Source organism: Lepisma saccharinum, chromosome 26 (genome assembly GCF_977018435.1).
Source record: "Lepisma saccharinum chromosome 26, izLepSacc3.1, whole genome shotgun sequence".
NCBI classification, from domain to species: Eukaryota; Metazoa; Arthropoda; class Insecta; order Zygentoma; family Lepismatidae; genus Lepisma; species Lepisma saccharinum.
In genome coordinates, this window is record NC_139254.1 from 17,301,906 (window position 1) to 17,322,095 (window position 20,190).

The following is a 20,190-nucleotide window of genomic DNA, read 5'->3' on the forward strand; positions in this document are numbered from 1 at the left end:
AAAGCAAAATTTCGGTACAAGAATGGAGTCAATTTCGGGTTCAAAAGTGGTAAATAAAATAAAATATCGGTTATAGCGGTGAAAAATTGGATGAAAAGTTGTATATAAAAAGACATTTTGGTTTGAAAATTGTGAATATAATCCTAAATTTGATTTAAAAACTACACTTATTCCACAGAATTAACATTTCACTTTTAATAGCACATTTATGTAGTTATCAGAGTATTAAGATTATTTCTGTGTAAAGGAGTCCATGTTTGCTTCTTCAATATTAACAGCAGAATTAATAAATTTTCTGGGAATTGCATAACTCTCAGGATAATTCAGACCTCAGAAGGTGTCGCGTCGGTGAATAAACCCTGAATTTCGTGTTTAAGAGTTAATTTCGCTTTTTGCAGTTAATTTCGCTTTTTGCAGTTCATTTCGCATTATTTTGTGACAAAACATGGTCACAAAATGCATCTCGCACCTTTCAAAAACATGAAAAATTAACACTACAATGTGTTTTTCAAATTTCGTTTTTTTTTTTTTTGTCAAAAACGAAATATGCATGCTCCTACCGATAAGTAAGGTGCACAGACATGTGAAGGTGAATGCTGGCTACTTTGTCATCCATTATGACCTCCTTCTTCCATACAGCCATCCCTCATTTGTACAGAGAGAATCCTCTCAACAGGTGCGCATTCATATGAAGAAGGCCTTAAACCATACCACCCAAACATCCCTCTGCTTTTATCAGGAGATGGAACGGGAAACATGTATCTGTTATCCTATTTCAGGACATTCCGGGGAAAAGCCATGATGCCAGTCCTATGGATTTCTGTTCATTTAGACTCTTGAAATGATGTCTGATACATTAACGTCCACGTACCCTCCCCTGTCTTTGGAAAGCCTGCAGAGGAATATAATGAACTATATTTGGTGAAACTTTTTCAGAGTCCAAGTATTTTGTCGAGTGTGTAAAAATAGCACATTACATTTTTTGTGGAGTACAAATATCCCAGAAATTAAGCAATATGCATAATTTTCAATATTTATTGGGGATGGGTCAGTATGAAATACCGATAAAGTACCGAAATAAAATTTAACGATACCAATAACCGATATTCTAGTGATCCGATATCAAATTGCAAATGGTCCTTGATAAACCTGAGTACACTACAGTCCCGTTAAACCGAATCCCGATTAACCAAATCGCTAAAAAAAAAACATTACTCATGCGTGACCAGATTGTATGTGGGATTAAACGTTATTGGTTTAGTCGTACAGCTTTTTGTACCAGAGCCTTAATGTTACTGTAATTCATGTTCTTGAGTTAAATGACTACGTATTATTGTAAGCTTTTTGTTTCTGCCTACATGCTTAAATACATATGTACTGTGCACATCGCGCTGCGACGCCAAGGGTCCCGGGTTCGAATCCCGGTCGGGCTTGATTGTTTGTGAATGTCCGTTCATCAATTTCATGATTTCATTACTCATCCCCATCTTCGCAAATTAGCCAAGAGGCACAAAACGCGAAGTAAAATAAACTAAATCAAATCAAATCAAACATATGTACTGTATATCAAAATACTGTATGTAATAAAATGTATGTACTGTATATTATCAAGAAACCTTTATTCCGGTTTAACCGAATTTTTGTTCAACCAAAGCACAATTGGTCCCATAAAATTCGGTTAAACGGGACTGTAGTGTACTTCATGGACCACCTTAATAAATGTGTGTTTCGAGGTGACTCCAGTGAAAAAGAAGTTGCATATTTAGACTTTTTTTTTTTTAAAGTTGGGCAAGGAGATTATCCATAAATTTTGCATTAAATTATAAGATATTTATAGATATATTGGATCAGGAAAATAATTGATACTGATAGAGTACGAATTAATCTTTCCCATCCCTAATATTTATGCAGGAAAATTGTGGGGAGAAATGGATTTTTTGATTACATGACTATCTCGTGTAAATTGTAGACTACTATGATATAGTTTCAGTGGAAGACTTGTATTTTAAAATTTATAAATATTCTCGAGACCTTCAAATGCATATTGGTAGGAATCCGCAAGGATGTCAATGGTGGTTTAGTTCAAAAAGAGAGTAAGAGTAAGAATTTTTACATGCCAGGATTCATAAATGTGGAGGCCTTAACTCTTAAATTCAATTAAGAATTGCATAATTTAATATTACCTGGATTTTTTCCATGAACACAGGTCAGAATTTTGATGTGAAGACATTGAAACCAGGGGATGTGTATCAGCCTTGCTTCTGCGTATTTGATGTATTGCTGCTGAATGATCGTGTGCTCACTAACAAACCTCTTCAGGAGAGAATATCTGTACTGGAGAATCTTTTTACTCCAATTGAAGGTGTCATCGGTTACACTACACGGAGGAAAATAGCAAGCAAGTAAGTGTTTTTTTTCTTGTATAGTGTGTGGCATAAAAGTGGGCTATTTTAAAATGCAATAAAACTAATACTATGTTTTATTTAAAAAAATACAAACACTACATCCTTAGACATTGCCATTTGCGAACGGTCGTGTTCATGTTTTGAAAATTACATCCTGCAGGTTATCACCATTTCATCGTTGACACATATTTGTATACATATTTTCACATGGCCATATCTTCGTTCCTATGTGCAGTAGATGCATGAGACCAACGGCGTTGTGTTTCTCTGCGTGTGCTCTTTTATATTATGTATGTTATTGTATATCGTTCCATTAAAAAAAATATGACTTCTCCAGATGCCCCATTTGTCGATATTTTTCGACCCACCCCATACCTCCGATTTACGAGCGCCATTTGATATTATTGTTCCCCGCAAACCTCACATCGCTACTGTTTCTGGTTTCTTCGCTATTTCAGGTGGTACTTTTAGGTGCCTCACGTGGTATATAATTGAATTGGAATTTTTGGATACTTGGAATCATGGAGACCCTTTACATTGTTAATATATGTGTGTGTGTGTGTGGTGAGAGGCAGTAATACGTAAGATTGAATAGAGAAAACATCTGCTTGTACCCTTTAATGTCTGGAAAATTTGCCTTGAAAACCGAGAATTATACTTGAATTTTATCATGGTCCTACAGTGGCCACCCTGGAATAGAAAATCAGCGTTTTCATCCAAAAATCACTTTGCCAAATTGCTCTGCACTATTTATTTTATAACCTACCAGTAGAAATTTGCATGCCTATCAAATGATGGGTGCATAAAAAGTGCTCCTACCCCATGTAAATAAAAAGTGAGTTAATCTGAAAATGCTATGTTTGTGAATGCATGTAATGTGCATATTTCACCAACAAAAATTATAAGCATCTGTAGCCTGTATGCTTCACAGACAAATGAAGTCAAATTTTACTACTTTTTTAAAGCATCGCACTCATAATACATTTTCATTATTGTTTTTTCTTGTATTCATTCTATGTCATCACACTCATGTTTTTTCATTTGTTAGAAAACATCACAAAGTACTTCACAATTACAGTAAAATCTCGTTAATCCAGACTAATGCGGGGGATAAGTTGACCAGTTTAACGAAAATCCGGATTAACTGAAATAACCTAAATGAACAGTAGAAAGTGCATTAAAACTCTGTTTATAACAACAAACACGTTTATTATGGTTAAAGGGCATAGGCCTAAATACACTATACAGTATAGTGCAAAGTCTATGGGAAACAGAATTTAATCAGTGGTTGACTGCCTTTTATTTAGAAAGTTCTCGTTTACTTCTAGCCACATTTTACACCTTGCATTTTGCTTTTTTTTCTGTTTTTTCCTTTTGCCTGTCTGGATTAAGCGAAGTCTGGCTTATTGGCATCCGGATTAACAAGTTTTTACTATGAAATCAGTTCATTATGTATTTTTTAATCCAATCTTAAGTCTAGAACAATACATTTTATGTGTGAAAAGTCACGCACATAACTCTAAAATGTGCTCGTATTTTAGTTGGTATGAAAATGAAGAAAAATGAAATGAGTGGTTGTAAGTAGAGCTCTTCTTTTTATGTGTTTGCAGAAGTGAAGCATTAGATGCCCTAAATATGGCCATCGATGACCGAGAAGAGGGGATAATTCTTAAGGATCCTCTGTCTGTGTACAAACCTAATGTAAGAAAAGGAGGATGGCTGAAAATTAAACCTGAGGTATTCTATACAGATTTTATATTTTTAAATGCTTTTTATGTATTTCTATAATTTTTTTACATAATATGTTATGAGAAAAATGTGATTACTTCCTAATTATGCAGGTAACAATGTTGATTTTTACCTAGTTATTATAGGAGTAATTTTTGATAGGAGTGACAGTCACTGTCTGTATGAACTACTTCCATCAAGTACTTGTATCATTTTATTACTATTCTTTATTTTATGTTACTTTCGTTCCACTTTTGCCTAATCGTGACAATGATGACGAGATGACTGATGAAGGGATACGCGCAAAGAACACCCATGTCCAGGTAAGGCTTCAAACCTGGGAATTTTAATGGCAAGATTAAAAGTCGACCAACTATTTTAACATTTTGTATGTAGTTCCATCAACAATGCTTCTTTGGGTGTAATCGTAGTCTTGTAACTAATATGTAACTTCCTTTCTCTTCAGTATACAGATGATCTAATGGACCACTTGGATCTGTTGATCATTGGAGGATATTATGGTGGAGGCAGAAGAAGACAGATAATCAGCCATTTTCTGTTGGCAGTTGCTGTGCCGCCATCGCAACCAGGTGCGCTATGCTAATTGTTATTTTTTAACCCTCTAAGGGTTGGCTGCAAGTACAGGTATCGCCAAAATACGAGAGTCAGGGCATCAGTCATGGCAACTATTTTTTTCCCTCAAGAATGCAGGACTAGCACAAAAATTCAAATGGAAGAGGACACTTTATGGAATTGAACAATGTATGAACAAGACAGGTTGTGTGTACCAGAGGTTGATAAGGAAGTGCCAAAAAAGGATTACAAAAAGTTTCGTTCTACATGCATGTATTAGTCACAAGGCTATATAGTCAGTACAAAAACAAAGAGGCGCATACAAAGTGCCACTTAAACCCTCAAAGAAGTCCCCCAGAGAATACACAACACACTGACAATTATGGGGGAAACTGTTTCCCACATGTGGGAGTGTGGATGCTCTGGGGGAGTACTTTTGAGGGTTCATAGTGTTCTTTCTTTGCACCTCTTTTTTTTTTCTTTTCTTTTTTTGTCCAACTGACAATGTAGCCATGCAACTAATACACACATGTAGAACGGAACTTTTTGTAATGGTTTTTTGGTACTTCCCTACCAACCCTTAGTAAACATGACCTGCCTTTCTCATACATTGTTGAATTTCATACAATGTCCTCTTCCATTTTTTTTGTTTCTAATTTTTGTGCCGGTCCTGCATTCTCGTGGAAAGAAAATATTCACCATTCTATGACCCTCGTAGTAATGATTTGAGGATGGCGGGTTTGTCCCAGCCCCAGCACCATGTGACTGCATTTAACATGTCATTTCTAGAAAACTAGATATGGCATTTCAATTCTGTACATTTACATGTGAAGGTGTGACATACTTAAATTTCAACCCAATATGAGTATTGGAATTTTTGTCAAAAGCTGTTTTTAATTTTTTCTTTCTTAAGGCACAAATAACACTTTCAGTGTCCAACCAGACACGAGGTTCTGGAAAGACCCTATACTGACCCTCCCTGCCCCATTAACCTTTCCCCACTGTGAGCTGGAGGAAAAGAGTTCTGTGCGATGGATGCTTGTAGGAGAAGATAACTTAGCATTAAGCTTATGAGTGTATTATTTCATTTGTTTTCACGCAAATATCAAACTTTTGATGGCATAGAAAAACACATGAATGGAAAGAGGACAGGTTGAAGATTTTGTTTGTGGTGGGGAAAGTCAAAACTTCCATTTGATTAATCATAATTTGAAGTTGCTTCTCCACAAGGAATTCATGCGATTCTGTAAATACTTATTCACCTTTTTTTTTTTTACAGATCATATCATATCTAGCTTCATAACAACTTTTAGAAACTGCTTCCACTTGCACTTTTTTTTCAGTATCATTTCCCATTCTGACAATATTGAAATAAATACGTACCTAGTACAAAACTACCACTCTTTGCTTTAAGAATTTTGAAGCGTAGGCTTTTCAAATGCTGAAACAGGGTGGTTACTCACCAGGAATTCCTTGAATTTCAGGAATTATGCTTGAATTATTGTCTCCGGGAATTATGTGTGCATTCTGCGTGAATTTTTCTCCATAGATGTGAAATATTGCAACTTTTATTAATCCAAATCCCATTGAATTTGTACATATTTATAAATGCCCCGAGGCAAGTTTTTCACTGTTTAGTTTTTATTTTTATTGAGGAAGGAAGACAAAGCTGCATGGAAAATAAAACCGAATTCAATCAGTTTGCAGAATAATCTATTAGACAGATGGAAGATTTCAAGATAAGATATCTTGAAGATGATTAGGTAAATTTGAGTTTGAAATCCTTATAAATTAACAATTTTTCATAGATTAATATATCCAGTAACAATGTGACTTCTGTTCATAGAGTTATTTCCTAAATTAACAATTTTTCATAGATTAATATATCCAGTAACAAAATAATTATTTACTCTCACGTTAATTGACGATTTAATGTTGGATTTAGGAGTATTCTCGATGTCAAACATCCGCTCCACCCGCTCCTCCAAAAGTTTTCCCCTTGAATAATGTCTTTTTAATCGGTCTCAGTGACCATTTCTACATTGAGCACTTTTTTTTTTTTTTTTTTTTCACATGAATGGTCCTGAGGAAAAGCGGATGCGAATTAAATTTACAGTTTTGCTTATCAGAAGGTGCAGAACATGAAGTTGTTTAACTCTTGTTTTCCTTTCTGGAGATCGAATTTCGTTATCGTCAAATCAAAACATCTTCGCAAGATTCAAAACAATAATTTCTTCCTTCGTGCTGGATGAATCATTGCTGTTATCGGCAAGCAAAAGCTTTGCAGACCCTAGACAAAATGCTGGCGCCAGCTGCAGCGTAAAAACAAGGAGACCGGCTGGAAGTTCGAGCAACAGGTGGCGGAAGAGAAAAATCCCGGCATTTTAAAGATAACGCAACTGTCGAACTTTTAACAGCAGTGTAAAAAGAAAGAAATTACCCTTGCTTTACATTTTACCATGCAACCGACAATAATACGGGCAATATTTAATATGCAGACAACAGCATAAAAAAAAAAAATAGAAAAATTTGGACCTGTATTCTGCAATCATCAACATTGCCGTGCACACCAGTGGCGGAGAATGAACTGGGGAAAGGGACGGAGGGTCTTTTTTTTTTTTTTTTACTTTTTCTATGGTTTTTGTTCGTTTTCAAGAATATATCCAGAACTGCTTGCCCCATTTTAGACAAAGAAAAGGAAGAGGGGTGGTCCACTTCCACCCTCGCCTGTAATCAGCCTGTGTGCACACTCGAGCAAGAAAATTGTGGCTAAAACAGTCGGCATCGCACCTCCCCCCACGTTTGCTGACAGGTAAAGAGGGAGAAATCAGTCAGCCTACGGAACACTTTTTTGGCAAATATTATGACATCGACGCAATTAGGAAAACATATGAAGTGGGAAACGGGAGTATGATGCACATAAGATCGAAGTAAACTTTTGTGGAAACCTGGATGACAACGCATTAAGCATTAAGCAGGTTGACGATCTTTAGTTGGCCTATGTGGTTTTGATTATATCTAACAGTTTCGCTTTTGTATGAAGTGTTACAGGAAAGAAACAACACGTTTTGAATGAAAGCGGTTACCGGAAGTTGTCGGCTACAAGGCCGAGAGTTGCTCACTCACGGGAACCTGCTGAACTCTAGGTCAGAGCTGGACAGATGGGCCAGACGTCCAGGCACCACCCGTCTGTATTTTGGAACATTCCTGCGATCTTATCTCTCAAGGTGGTGTATTTATCGATGAAAGAGCTTGACCTGCCATACACACTGGCAAAGACTTCAAGTCCAGCAGACATTTCAGGCTGCCCCCCTCAGCAGCTCTTAGCACAAGGAAACAAGTCAAGGTCGATTTAAATTAACATCCAAGCAAATTCAATCTTCTCTTCTTGCGTATCCAAGAGCAAGCGTGGCAAATCAAGCCTGGTGCGTTGGGAAGCGGCCGTCAGGTGCAGGGTTGGTGCACTTGAGTTAGGGGAGGGCAGAAGTGAAGTGCTATTGGATATCACTCAAGCATGGTGTGGTGGTGTCTATTTTTAGTTCAGATCCAATTGTGAGCAGTAGAACGCTTGTGAAGGGAATGAGTGAAAAAAAAACAACTTATTTTTTGGCTGATTTCCTTCAATTTTTCAACTTTTTTTTCCAAATTTTTCAACTTTTTTCTAAATTTTTCACGGTTCCTGGGAAAAGGGTCCTTACTTCGAGAGGGTCGTTATACCAGGGGTCGTAGAATCGAGAGTTGACTGTACTTTGAAAATGGTATATTGTTAAACAAATTTTAATTAAATTTATTTATGCATGTATAATATATACACGATATAAGAATAGTTTTAAGCTTTCATTCCCTTTTGCAGATGAAGAACCAAATGAATTTCACTCGATTGCACGCGTTGGTTCAGGTTACTCGCTGGAAGAGCTGGGTCAGTTGCTGACAAAGTTGAATCCCCACTGGCATCCTATGAAGAAGGGTGAGTGCCCCAAGGGAATCGTTTGGACAAAGGAAAAGCCTGATTTTTGGATAGCTCCAGAGAATTCGCACATAGTGGAGGTTTGTGGACTTTTTCTTATTTGTTGCTAAGTGTCGTCCTTGAGTTCCATTCAATATGTACGATAAATTGACATAAACATATTTCATTAAAAGTTAAAAATGTCCCTCTTTTATATTGAATTTGTACATCACATTCTCAGAAACTTGACACACTTTAAAAAGACAAGAGCATGCAACTTTGTATGAACAGCTGTGAACAAAACACAAAATCTATTATTTTTTGTGAATTATGAGCCGACCTCTGAGGCCGACTGGTTTGCACACCATGCTACAATGCCAGGGTCCCAGTTTCATGTCACGGCCAGAGCATTGTTCTTTGTGAGTGTATCTTCATCAATTACATCATATCATCATTCATCTTCATCTTCGTGATTAGCCAAAAGTGGCAAAAAAGCAAAGTAAAATAAACTAAATGAATATAACAATAATAATTTTGTGAATTATGTGCGATCTAGAAATCGCGATATAAATCAAGATTTAATTCAGGCTGTATTTTTTTTTAAATCACTGATTTAAATAACTTTAAATAAATATTTTATAGAATAATGTACACAAGGATTTTGTAGATATCATAATCACTTTTGGTGAAAGTACATTAATCTTATGATCCTTTAATGGAATTTTTAGGCTCTAAGAAAGGAATAAATAATGAAGAACTTTAAAAAGATCTAAGATCAATTACTTATGTGTGTGAGTACGATTTGTCGATCAAAACAACATTTCAGAGGTCAAGACTGTCTCCTTCTTCAGGTTAATGCATATTCTTAGGCACCAAACATGGTGTCACGTTAAGAAAGTGTTAGTTGAGGATACAGGTTAAAAGTTATGGTTTGTAATGAGGTGAATCATTACTTGATCCTCTTTTATTTTATATGTTTAATTAATTAATTTAATTGGATCGATCGGGTTTTAGTGTCATGTATTTTGGTAATGTTGTTAATGTCTATGTATTCATGTACATGCATATTCTTGGCCGTTGGGTAGGTAGGTGTGTCTCTGGACAGCCGGCAAGTGGAAAGTTCCCATTAACAGTTAGGGGGGCCTATAAAAGGAAAGGAAGGGAGCAGTTGGGCTCAGATGTTTTGGTGCAATACGGCGAGGTAAAGAGGTGTCTTTTCTCTATGGGGCGAAACGAAGAATTTTCTTGATAATATGAATCGGCGGGAACACTAACTTCTTTCCTTCTTATAATACACACACTTGATCTTTTTTTCACATTTAATTTGATAGTACATCTCATGTGGGAAACCGGGTACATATGTACACATACTTTCAGCCACCTTTTTTGGTACTGAAGGTTATATTTTTTTTACTCGTGAAGTCGGAGGCTACACGAGTCTACACACACTCTCTTCGGGAAGGGGAGACAGGGTACACCGAAATGTAGATTTTGCGGATAACGGCCAAGAATGAACTTATGTAAATATAATATGAATAAACCTATATATATCTAAAAGGAAATGGGCGTTAAGTTATAATTTGAAGAAGTACCTGTCTATTGCCTAGACTAGCATCCACAGAACTTCAGGTACTGCAAGTTATACTAGTATGTATAGGTGTAGTTTGTGCTTTTAAGGCGATTCTCAGCAACATACACAATATACACAACCATACATTTTTGAATCCTTGTCCCGAGGTTCAAAACTTCATGTCTTGCTTAAGCTTTCCGGCTTCAAAGGAGGAGGGAGGTCAATTTTCAAAATGTGGATTAAAAAAAAGAGTTATAATGCAAATCTACATACATGGGAACCTTGATTATACATTTTTCAGTGGACTATGTTTAAAGAACTTAAAATCTGGGAAAATTGTATTATGTAGAAATGTAAATCAAGGAAAGTTTAAACTGAGATTTCCACTATATTTGCTAAGATTTACAAATTTGATTGTTGTGATTGCACATGGAGAAAGATGCATAATGTTAGAGAATGCTTTACTAAGTTGATGAGGTTTTTTCATTCTAGGTGAAAGCTACAGAAATAATCGAAGGTGATGGGTACAAGACAGGCTACACGTTGAGATTCCCTCGGGTTGACAAAGTAAGATATGATAGATCTTGGAAGGATTGTTTATCTACAGAAGAATTCACCCAGTTAAGAAAGGTATATTATCATTTCACCTGCATCAAAAATGTTGAAAATCGTCATTGTTCTCCTTGCTGTTGTGCTGTTAGTAGAAAGTACCAATAATTGCCAATATGTATGTAAATATCCTGTAAATTAGTGCAAAATTTTGGCATTTTGTTATTTGTTCTTTTGAATATAAACTAGGGCTGAGCTAATATTACTGAAACTTGATATGGATACCAGTGCTGATACTGGTAAAGATGTTCACTGATACTGATGGAAATTGAATCATTTAAAAGTTGTCAAAGTATTTATAAATTTTAAAACACAAGTGGAAATAATCCATATCGATAGATGAGAGTTTTGCTTTAAAATATTCATAATTTCATGTGTGATAATTATTTAATAACAAAATCCATTGGTTATACTTATGCTCGGGTAATGAAAATTATGCATTTTGCATAACTTCCAGGATATTTAAACCACCGGCAATTTTGCAGACTTGCAAGACACCCGGGGCTCCAAAAAGTGTCTCCAACCTCCATGGTGGAGTGGTTAGCACAGTGCACTACGACACCAGGAGTCCCAGGTTTTACTTCCTGGCCCTGTTATGTGTGTTCTTTGTGATTGGACCTGAACCAATTTCATCATATCCTCATCTTCGTAAGTAGCCAAAAGTAGCAGAAAAACAAAGTAAATAAACAATCAATCAATCAATTCAGAAGAGTATCCATAAGTGTCAGTGATTAAATTTGAACACATGCTTTCTGATACCAGTAATCTCTCCCTTTCCCTCCTTTGCATTGATAACCATACATCTGCATCCAGGAGTGTCCATCCCCCCCCAGTCCTATGATGCACTCCCCCCAAAAGTTAGAACATTCCCCCTGCCCCCCTTTATGCCGTATTATTTACTCAAATTATTTTGGTCAGACAAAATTTATGGAAGAATATAATATATAATATAATACAGACATATTTAAGCAATATATGTTTACTTTAAGTACTGTAGGCTAACTTTCATGTTTGCTAACATAAAACGTACAAAATTACTCAGGCTCACTGCCATTGTTAGTGTACTGAACCTATTCTTAGCAGTTTGTCTGCTTGACTAACCTTGTATTGATGTGAACAGCACCCCCTCTTCTAAACCGATTGTAAGGACATAAAAGGTAATGTTTATTTCAACCCTATTGCCACGATCATCCACAGGTATGTAGAAAACTGTACATAATGACCATAACTAAAAATCAATAACAAGTCAATCAAAGAAACGACCCCCCCCCATTTTTGTGTTAAGATATATGTATAGAATTGGTATAAAATTGTGCCCCCCAAAATTTGTGTCATGAATCCCCCCCTGTGGGCACTCCTGTCTGCATCTAATACAGTATAAAGGAAATATTATGGCTTCGTAAAGTTGATATTACAAATAGAGTTTTATTTTTCTTAAGCAGGCTGCATTGCATTCACCTTTTTAGACATAAATTTAGAAGGGAATGGATTATACAGGTTGTTCATGGGGATGTTTTCTATCTATTTCTATTCTATTCTATTTAGTAGGGATGGGTCCGATTAATCGGTACTCTATCAGTATCGGCTGATATGGGCATATCAGTGTATCGGTAAAATTACCGATTATTTTACTGATCTGATATATCGATAAATATCTGATAATTTATTGCAAGATTCTGCCATTTTGTTCTAATTTTTATGGATAATCTCCATGCCCGACTTTCTAAAAAAGTAAATGTCTAAATATGCAATTTATTTTTCACTACAGTCAACTTGAAACACATATTTATTAAGGAGGGCAATGAACCTTTCGGGTTCTTCAAGGACCATTTCTAATTTTATATCGGATCGGTAGAATATCGGTTATCGGTATCAGTAAATTTTATATCGGTACTTTATCGGTATTGACCAAAATTCCATATCGGCCCATGCCTACTATTTAGAAATTCATATAGGTCCACCTCTAGTATAAAACACACACACACGTATGCATTTTCACTGGCAAACCTTTTGTAGGTTTTTATTTTCAGGAGCTTACACATAATAAATGAAGATATGCTTTTGATAAAGAAAAAAAAGTGGAATAGTAGCGTTAATAAATACCAGGGGTGGGACAGATTATCGGTATTAGTAATTATTAGTGGCATGCATGTTTCATTTTTGACGAAAACATGAAGTGTGAAATAACACACTGTAATGTTCATTTTTCATGTTTTTGAAAAGTGAGTTGCATTTTCCCTACTTTTTTTGACACGAAATTATGGGAAATAAACTCTTAAACATCAAATTCCGCCCCATCAAAGTCATATATTCAACCCTACACTGGTCTCCAGTTTTACATTCTCTGATGATGAGAGCAATGTATGCGCTCGAAACATTGGAAGCTAACGCTGATTTAATCTGGCTGATAATCTGAGAACCCTTGTTCGAATCACGTCACCAGGGAAGCTACAATTTCTATTTTTATGAAATTTAAGAGTTTATTTACCGACGCGACACTTTCTGAAGTCTTGAATTATCCTGTGAGTTATGCAAATCATGGAAAATTGATTAATTCTGCAAAAGCAAACAAAATGGACTCCTTTACACAGGAATTAATTTTTCACTCTAAAAACTACAGTTGGGAGCTGAGAAGACTGCCAGTGCGGGGTGAGGTTCGGGGGTGAACGGGGAGGAAGTGTGGGGAGGAAAGCTTCGACTTGGTGTTCAATTTTTCAGTGTTTCCCTGTAGGAAAGGGTGAGAATTTGATAATGGAATCGGGACTTACAGTGTGAGGTGAAGTCTGGCGTTCGGAAAAGTTCGGAACCATTCGTGAACCTCCACAGATGATGTCAGACACGGGACATTTCAAAGACCAGCAACGGCATAGGAATTCACACTTCTTCCGTGTTTTCGGAAATAAATTTGTTTTAAAAATCGAATGAATGTTCTGGCGTGTGTGTATAAGTAAATGTATATGTATAGAGCATACTATATCTAGTAAACTGGGTCGCTGAAGGTTAACTATCAATAGAATTAACATGCAACGAAAAGCGAGAAAGCCAGCTTGGGGGTTGAGCAAAGGTTTATTCAATTTTTTTTTTATTTGAGGGCTGTAAGTTTGTGTTTATGTGTGTGAAAAGGTATACTTAGAACCAAAATGATCATAAATTTGTCCTTTTATAAAAATTGTGTGGGGTGTTAGGGCGTAGTTGGTGGATAAATCAATGGGGCCGAGACATGTTCCATAATCCGAAAGTTGCAGAAAAGCGATGCTATATACCAAAATGTAAATACAATCGAGGGAGAAAATGTACTACCCTGCATAAGTTAAAATTAATTGATCCATGTCCAGGAAAGAAACATTAACAAGACGCTAGGAAATACACAAAAAGCATGCGCACACCCTTTCTTTGTTAGTCACGTTGGAAGCAGATTGCTTTGATTTGTCAAGTTTTACTCCATTATTAGTATTGCTTTCACATGTTACTATGTAATATGTTCCATTCATTTGCAATGCATTTTCGTACCATGCCTTGCTTACATAACTAACTACATAAGAAACAAAAATGCATGTTACTTACGTTTGGAAAAGAGCTCCGCAGCTGGATAGTTTGGAGAATTTCCGAGATGATTTTGCTGTCTTCGAGGCACTTAATTCCTTTCTTATCTCTTTGGTGCGGAAGAAAAATAGACATTTCAGATAGTGAAATACGAGTTTAGATAGCGTACGCAGCACATGATCTTCACAGCATCCTAATTGCGTAGTTTTTACAGCAATTATATTTAAATTGTCCAAACACTCAAAAAATATATCACCCCATAAACTATATTTCCCCGTACTTACAGGAACTTAATTGGTTAAATGTTAAGAATAGGAGAACATTTTTGGCATTGTCGTTATTGTACAGGATCCTGTACAATAAGGAACCAAGATATTTATATGATAAAATTGCTCCGTACAGGAAGAGAGGAAAACAAATTAATCTTCGTCAAAAAACACAATTCACGATTCCTGTACACAGAACAACATTCTATGGAAACTCTTTCATAGTCACCGCAATAAAAGAATGGAATGACCTCCCCCCACCACTGACCTCAGGGGAGCTTCACCCTGGAACACACAAATTAAATCTAAAGAAGCATCTACTGTCCAAACAATATAGTGTCTGGATTTGTCTTTCCTGTAATGAATGGGAATGAGGCATTGGTTTTAGTATTAGCTGTAATAATTCTATTCTAATTGTGGTTTTAGATTTAAGTCTGTACCTTCAGTACATTAATTGTTTTACATTATAGGTATGAATGTTTTATTTTTATTTTTTTACTTTTATTCTTTCTACTGCAATAATGATTTTCAAGAAGTGTTAAAGTGTCAATTGTAATATGTGTTTTTTTTTAAGGGTTTGTTGTAAGAACGGCCCGCGAGGCCGAAACACGCCCTCTCAATAAAGACGATATTATTATTATTATATATATTATTATTAGCACATGATAATTCTTTTTGCAACAACTTCTTCCACTCGTAGCAGAACATCATAAACACTTTTCGATACATAGGTAAGGTAGTACAGCCGTCCTCCGAACCATAGGCTTGGATTAGTGTAAGTGGGGCAGGTACATTAGTTGGTTCCCCGTGCAGAAAAGTTGTACACAGTTTACAATCCGTCACTTTGGAAATATACCGCACTATGTATCCTGCCAAATGATACGGCAAGTATTATTTACCAACACTTTGTTCATTTAAGTTCGGTATGTTGTTTTCTCAGTTCGGTATTTGAATTTCATCTTCAACAATGGAAATTTTTCCCTTATTTCATTTTCAGCTTGCTTCTTCACCGAAAGATTTTTATTTTCGGTTGCTCTTGCCAGAGTTCGCATTTGATTAACAAAAGACGTCAGAGGAGATTCAGTCCTGTATTCACAGTTTCCGCCCGAAAGTAAAGCAAGTTTTGCTGGTACGTAAATTGATTGCATAAGGACATATAAGACCCTTCACCAATTTTTCTAAGTGATCTTCAGAAGGCAAAGGTAGCAAACAGTGTCTATACCCCTTGGGGACTTAATTTTTAAAAGAAGAGACTCCAGTATAAACTCAGAACTGTGTCTCATTTCTGTCTTACTTTTCAGTTGGTATTTCTAATTTTTTGATTTTTGCTAAGAGACGCGGACTGTTTCGACTGTGTGACCGTTGTCTTTAATTTAGCATCTTTAACGCCTTTTTCAAGCAAATTTATTTTAGCCTGTGCGACCTTTAGTTTATTCTGCGTTCTAATTAATTGCGTTTCTGATTTTTAAGTTTTTCTTTAGCAATGCTATTGTATTGCTAGCATTCGCAGTGTGAAGCAAATCATCCTCTACTGATAAGCTTAATGATACATTGCGACGAGTACTTACTTTATTATCATCTGTCCGCAAGGATTGCCTTTTCATGGGAGATTTTCGCTTCTTAACTGTCTTAGAGAGGTATTTGGGCAGATTAGGAAATATATGAGGAACAGCTTCTGGTTTTAATTTCCACCTTTGTTGTGGAATTTCTGCTGTATCGCCATCCACTATGAACGAATGCACTTTCACTAAACGGTCAGAGGAAAAATGAATATCACACACATAGCAATTATGACTTAGTTTTTTTATCTGTTCTAGGTATGGCACACTCCCATTTTGTCTTTAGTGGCCTAAAAAAAAATGTCTACTACCTGAAGAACAGCGGTCATATCTAGATCTACAGCCGGGTACGAAACACGTAGGCATCTTGTAGTTTTTGCTCGCTGCTGTCTCAAACACAATAATAATGCGTTGAACACAACACAAACTAGTCAGAACGAATCAATCACAAATCTAACGATACTAAAGTGAATAACGTAATAACGTTGTCTTTAATAAAAGTACACAATGTTATTCTGATACAACAAAACACAACTCTCTACATAAAGCACGGCCGCACTGCAAGCAGAAGACGCTCGCCGCAAGCGAAGGTGCTGCCAGTGTTTCGGTGGGGCACCGCTCTATTCACTTGGCTTACGGGAAGAAACCGAAGTGCACACACTTTCTCTTCTATACGCTCTGGTATCATTAAGAAGCAATTATACAATGAATCTTGTGAATATTATTACATTCTTTGTAGTGATTAGGTTGATATAAGATATATTTGAATTATTAAAAATTATATAAAAAGGTTTTGTATGTTAAGTTGCATGTTGAATAAACATTTTGTGAATGTTTTTCTTTCAAGCTGTCATCCGGCAAGCTATATTCAAGACATGTAGATGACAATGAGGAGTCTGTGTCTCCATCCAAGAGACGCAAGGTGATACGTGCAACTCAGACCATTACATTAGGAAGTCAGTTCCAAGGAGTTGATGTATCATCCATAGAACAAGTAGGTTTAATGTAGTTGATGACCTAAAATAATCTAAAAAAATACCTTTAGAATGACGTTAAAATTATTTAAAGAATGACTTTAAAACTGAAAAAAAAAAAAGACCTGGAAATAATTTCTGCCCTTAAAATGAAAGCTTTATTTTTCATAAATTACAAGAGACTAAAGTGTAAATCACCAACCCTGAGACCTTCTGTAAACAAACCGGCTCACCGATTCGATGTATCACTGAACACTGAGACTTTCCTGCACGCATAGAACTCGTCATGTTGAAAGTGGCACTACTTCCTTGCTGTTCACATGATTATTTTTAGAAAATAACCAATGTTATAAAATACATCATTATGTACACAAATCTCTAAACTCATTGTAAGTTACAATTCATATTCCTACAAAATGTTCACACTTATCTTGCCTTGCGATGTCACCAAGTTATTTTACGAAGTGCACTATATTTGGCGGAACAAAAATCGTTATTAGGATGCTTGTCAAAGTTTCCAACTGCAATAAATTTACGAACTTTCTTTGTCTTGTTTTGATCATCATCATCAATATATTTATTGGACTTACAGCATTGTATATGGCTGTTTATGCCCATTATATATTTTATTTACATAAGATACAATTTACATAAAATCTACAAACAAATTTGAAATACACTCCTATCTATATCAAACCTTAGAAATATACATTACCATGTCATTTTGTCTAAAAAAATGCAAGTAAAATATATTCAATTTGCATGCAAGAAACAAGCCAAGTTTATGGGAAATGATTACTGGTGCAAAGAGTTAACCATAAAGGTGAAGCAATAAGTACAAAAGAAAGAGCAGTGGGTATAAAATGAGACGTCATTTGCGGCAGCGTATCCCATACTACAAATTGGCCATTGTTTTACCTTACGTAATGAATCCTGTAACAACACTGGATTTTCGTGTGGGTTATTTTACTTCTACGAGTTTGCAATGCTTTCTACATGCACATGGTTTTGTTTACAGAAGGTCTCAGGGTTGGTGATTTGAACTTTAGATGCATAATTTGATAAAATCTGTTGTTTGGTGGTTTAAACTATGAAAGCAATTATGTGCTAATGTAGTTTTATAAATTTTTACTTGAAGGTTACGTAAAATATTCCTTTCAGAGTGGGCCTTGCACAATACAGTAGTCGGTCAGCATCTGAAAATACAGCTTTGTTCCGTGTCCATCAGTTTGTGTAAATATATTTTTTATGTTGTGACCAATTTTACTTTAAAAGCACAGATTAAAGCGATAATAGTGGCCAAAAAGGGAAACTAAATATTTTAAGTTTGCTGGAAGAAATGTAAATTTACCACAATTAATTCCACAAAATCCATTGCCAGAGGTTTCAGGTAAAACTAATATTGTGCTTTTGTGTTAACCATATTTATGATTAATGGCATACTTGCTAAAAGGACCATGTTAGTGAATTAAAAATGCATGCTATGCTAGCCAATGCATTTAAAATTCCTGAAACAACTGGGAACAAGAAAAAAGGAACTTATAAAATGATAAAAAATGCAATAAAAATGGCAAAAAAATATTGAAAAATGACCTAAAAACAAAAAAAGCTAGGAAAATGTAAAAAAAAGTGCAAAATGAGAACAATGCTTTCTGTTTCTAACTGCAGTCAAACGGACTACTATCAGTTTTAGTCTGTTATTGTAAATTAGGGATGGGACGATATGAAATTTTGGCCGATACCGATAAAGTACCGATATAAAATTTACCGATACCGATAACCGATATTCTACCGATCCGATATAAAATTAGAAATGGTCCTGGAAGAACCTGAAAGGTTCATTGACCTCCTTAAAAAATGTGTGTTTCAAAGTGACTGCAGTGCAAGAGAAATTGCATATTTAGACATTTACTTTTTAAAAAAGTAGGGCATGGAGATTATCCATACAAATTACAACAAAAATGGCAGAATTTTGCACTAAACTATCAGATATTTATCGATATATCGGATCGGTAAAATAATCGGTAATTTTACCGATAAACCGATACACCGATATGCCTATATCGGCCGATACCGATAGAGTACCGATTAATCGGTCCCATCCCTATTGTAAATAGACTTTGGTTAGGTACAGTGGAACCCCGATTTTACGTTTCCTGCTTTTACATATTCCCACATTATACATTCAATAGTCATGTTTCCGATAGATCGAAATGGTATAAATTTTTCCCCAATTTTACATTTTCCTGCACTTTAAGTTTTTTCAGCTTGGTCCCCTGAAAAACGTAAAATCGAAGTTCCACTGTACCAATACAAAATTATCTACATTGGAACGTATGGATTCAAAATTTAATCATCGATAGTTTTATTCAGGGTCTATGATCTATTCTTATCAGTTTATATATTGAAATAATTAAATTGTAATGATGGGAGTGATCGATCCATACTCTATCGGTCAATACCGGGTGTTTCATAAATAATTGAGGGGTTACACAAATTTAGTGCAAGTAAACTGCAACGACCCAAGTTACGTTGTAGCAAAAGATTTATTGTTTATTTGTTTAATTTATGTACATGTTCGTTTGAATCAATGTTATTGTGTATGTGTATCACACGTATAGGAGGGCCTGTATTATCATATCTAGTGTTATCACATATGTTGGCAACTCCGCAAAAATAAGCGAGTTGGTAACTATGAAAAAAGATTGAGATTTTGGTTGCCTTTTTGGGGTGATGAAAGGAAAATATGAAAGATGACTTTATTGTAAGTCTAAGTTTTTGTTATTGTAAGTCCTTTTGTGATAATATTGTGATTATTTTACTGCTTATAATCTGTTGGAAATAGCAGAGCTGGAATTAAATTAAAAGATTGGCCTCTGTAAGGCTTGTGTAAAGTAAGTATCTTCGTGGAAGCTTCTTTTAAATGTGTGTTGTTAACAAGTTGCTAATTAAAGCTATTGCTGTCAATAAATCGTTAATTATGCGATATTAAGACTATTACTTAAACCCAGCAAGCC

General features: G+C 35.6%; 1 protein-coding gene across 4 annotated transcripts in view; it reads left to right on the top strand.

Moving 5' to 3' along the window:
• The window catches only part of LOC145979494 (DNA ligase 4-like), a 63,008-nt gene that overhangs the window by 28,054 nt on the left and 14,764 nt on the right, over positions 1-20,190 (top strand). For 3 of the 4 annotated variants that reach the window (XM_083112426.1, XM_083112425.1, XM_083112428.1), the window contains 6 exons: positions 2,207-2,402; positions 4,016-4,142; positions 4,600-4,723; positions 8,560-8,753; positions 10,715-10,852; positions 17,047-17,193. In XM_083112426.1, coding sequence (XP_082968552.1) covers positions 2,207-2,402; positions 4,016-4,142; positions 4,600-4,723; positions 8,560-8,753; positions 10,715-10,852; positions 17,047-17,193 — 926 coding nt within the window. The remainder of the gene's footprint in view (positions 1-2,206; positions 2,403-4,015; positions 4,143-4,599; positions 4,724-8,559; positions 8,754-10,714; positions 10,853-17,046; positions 17,194-20,190) is intronic. The other variant, XM_083112427.1, reaches the window with a different exon arrangement.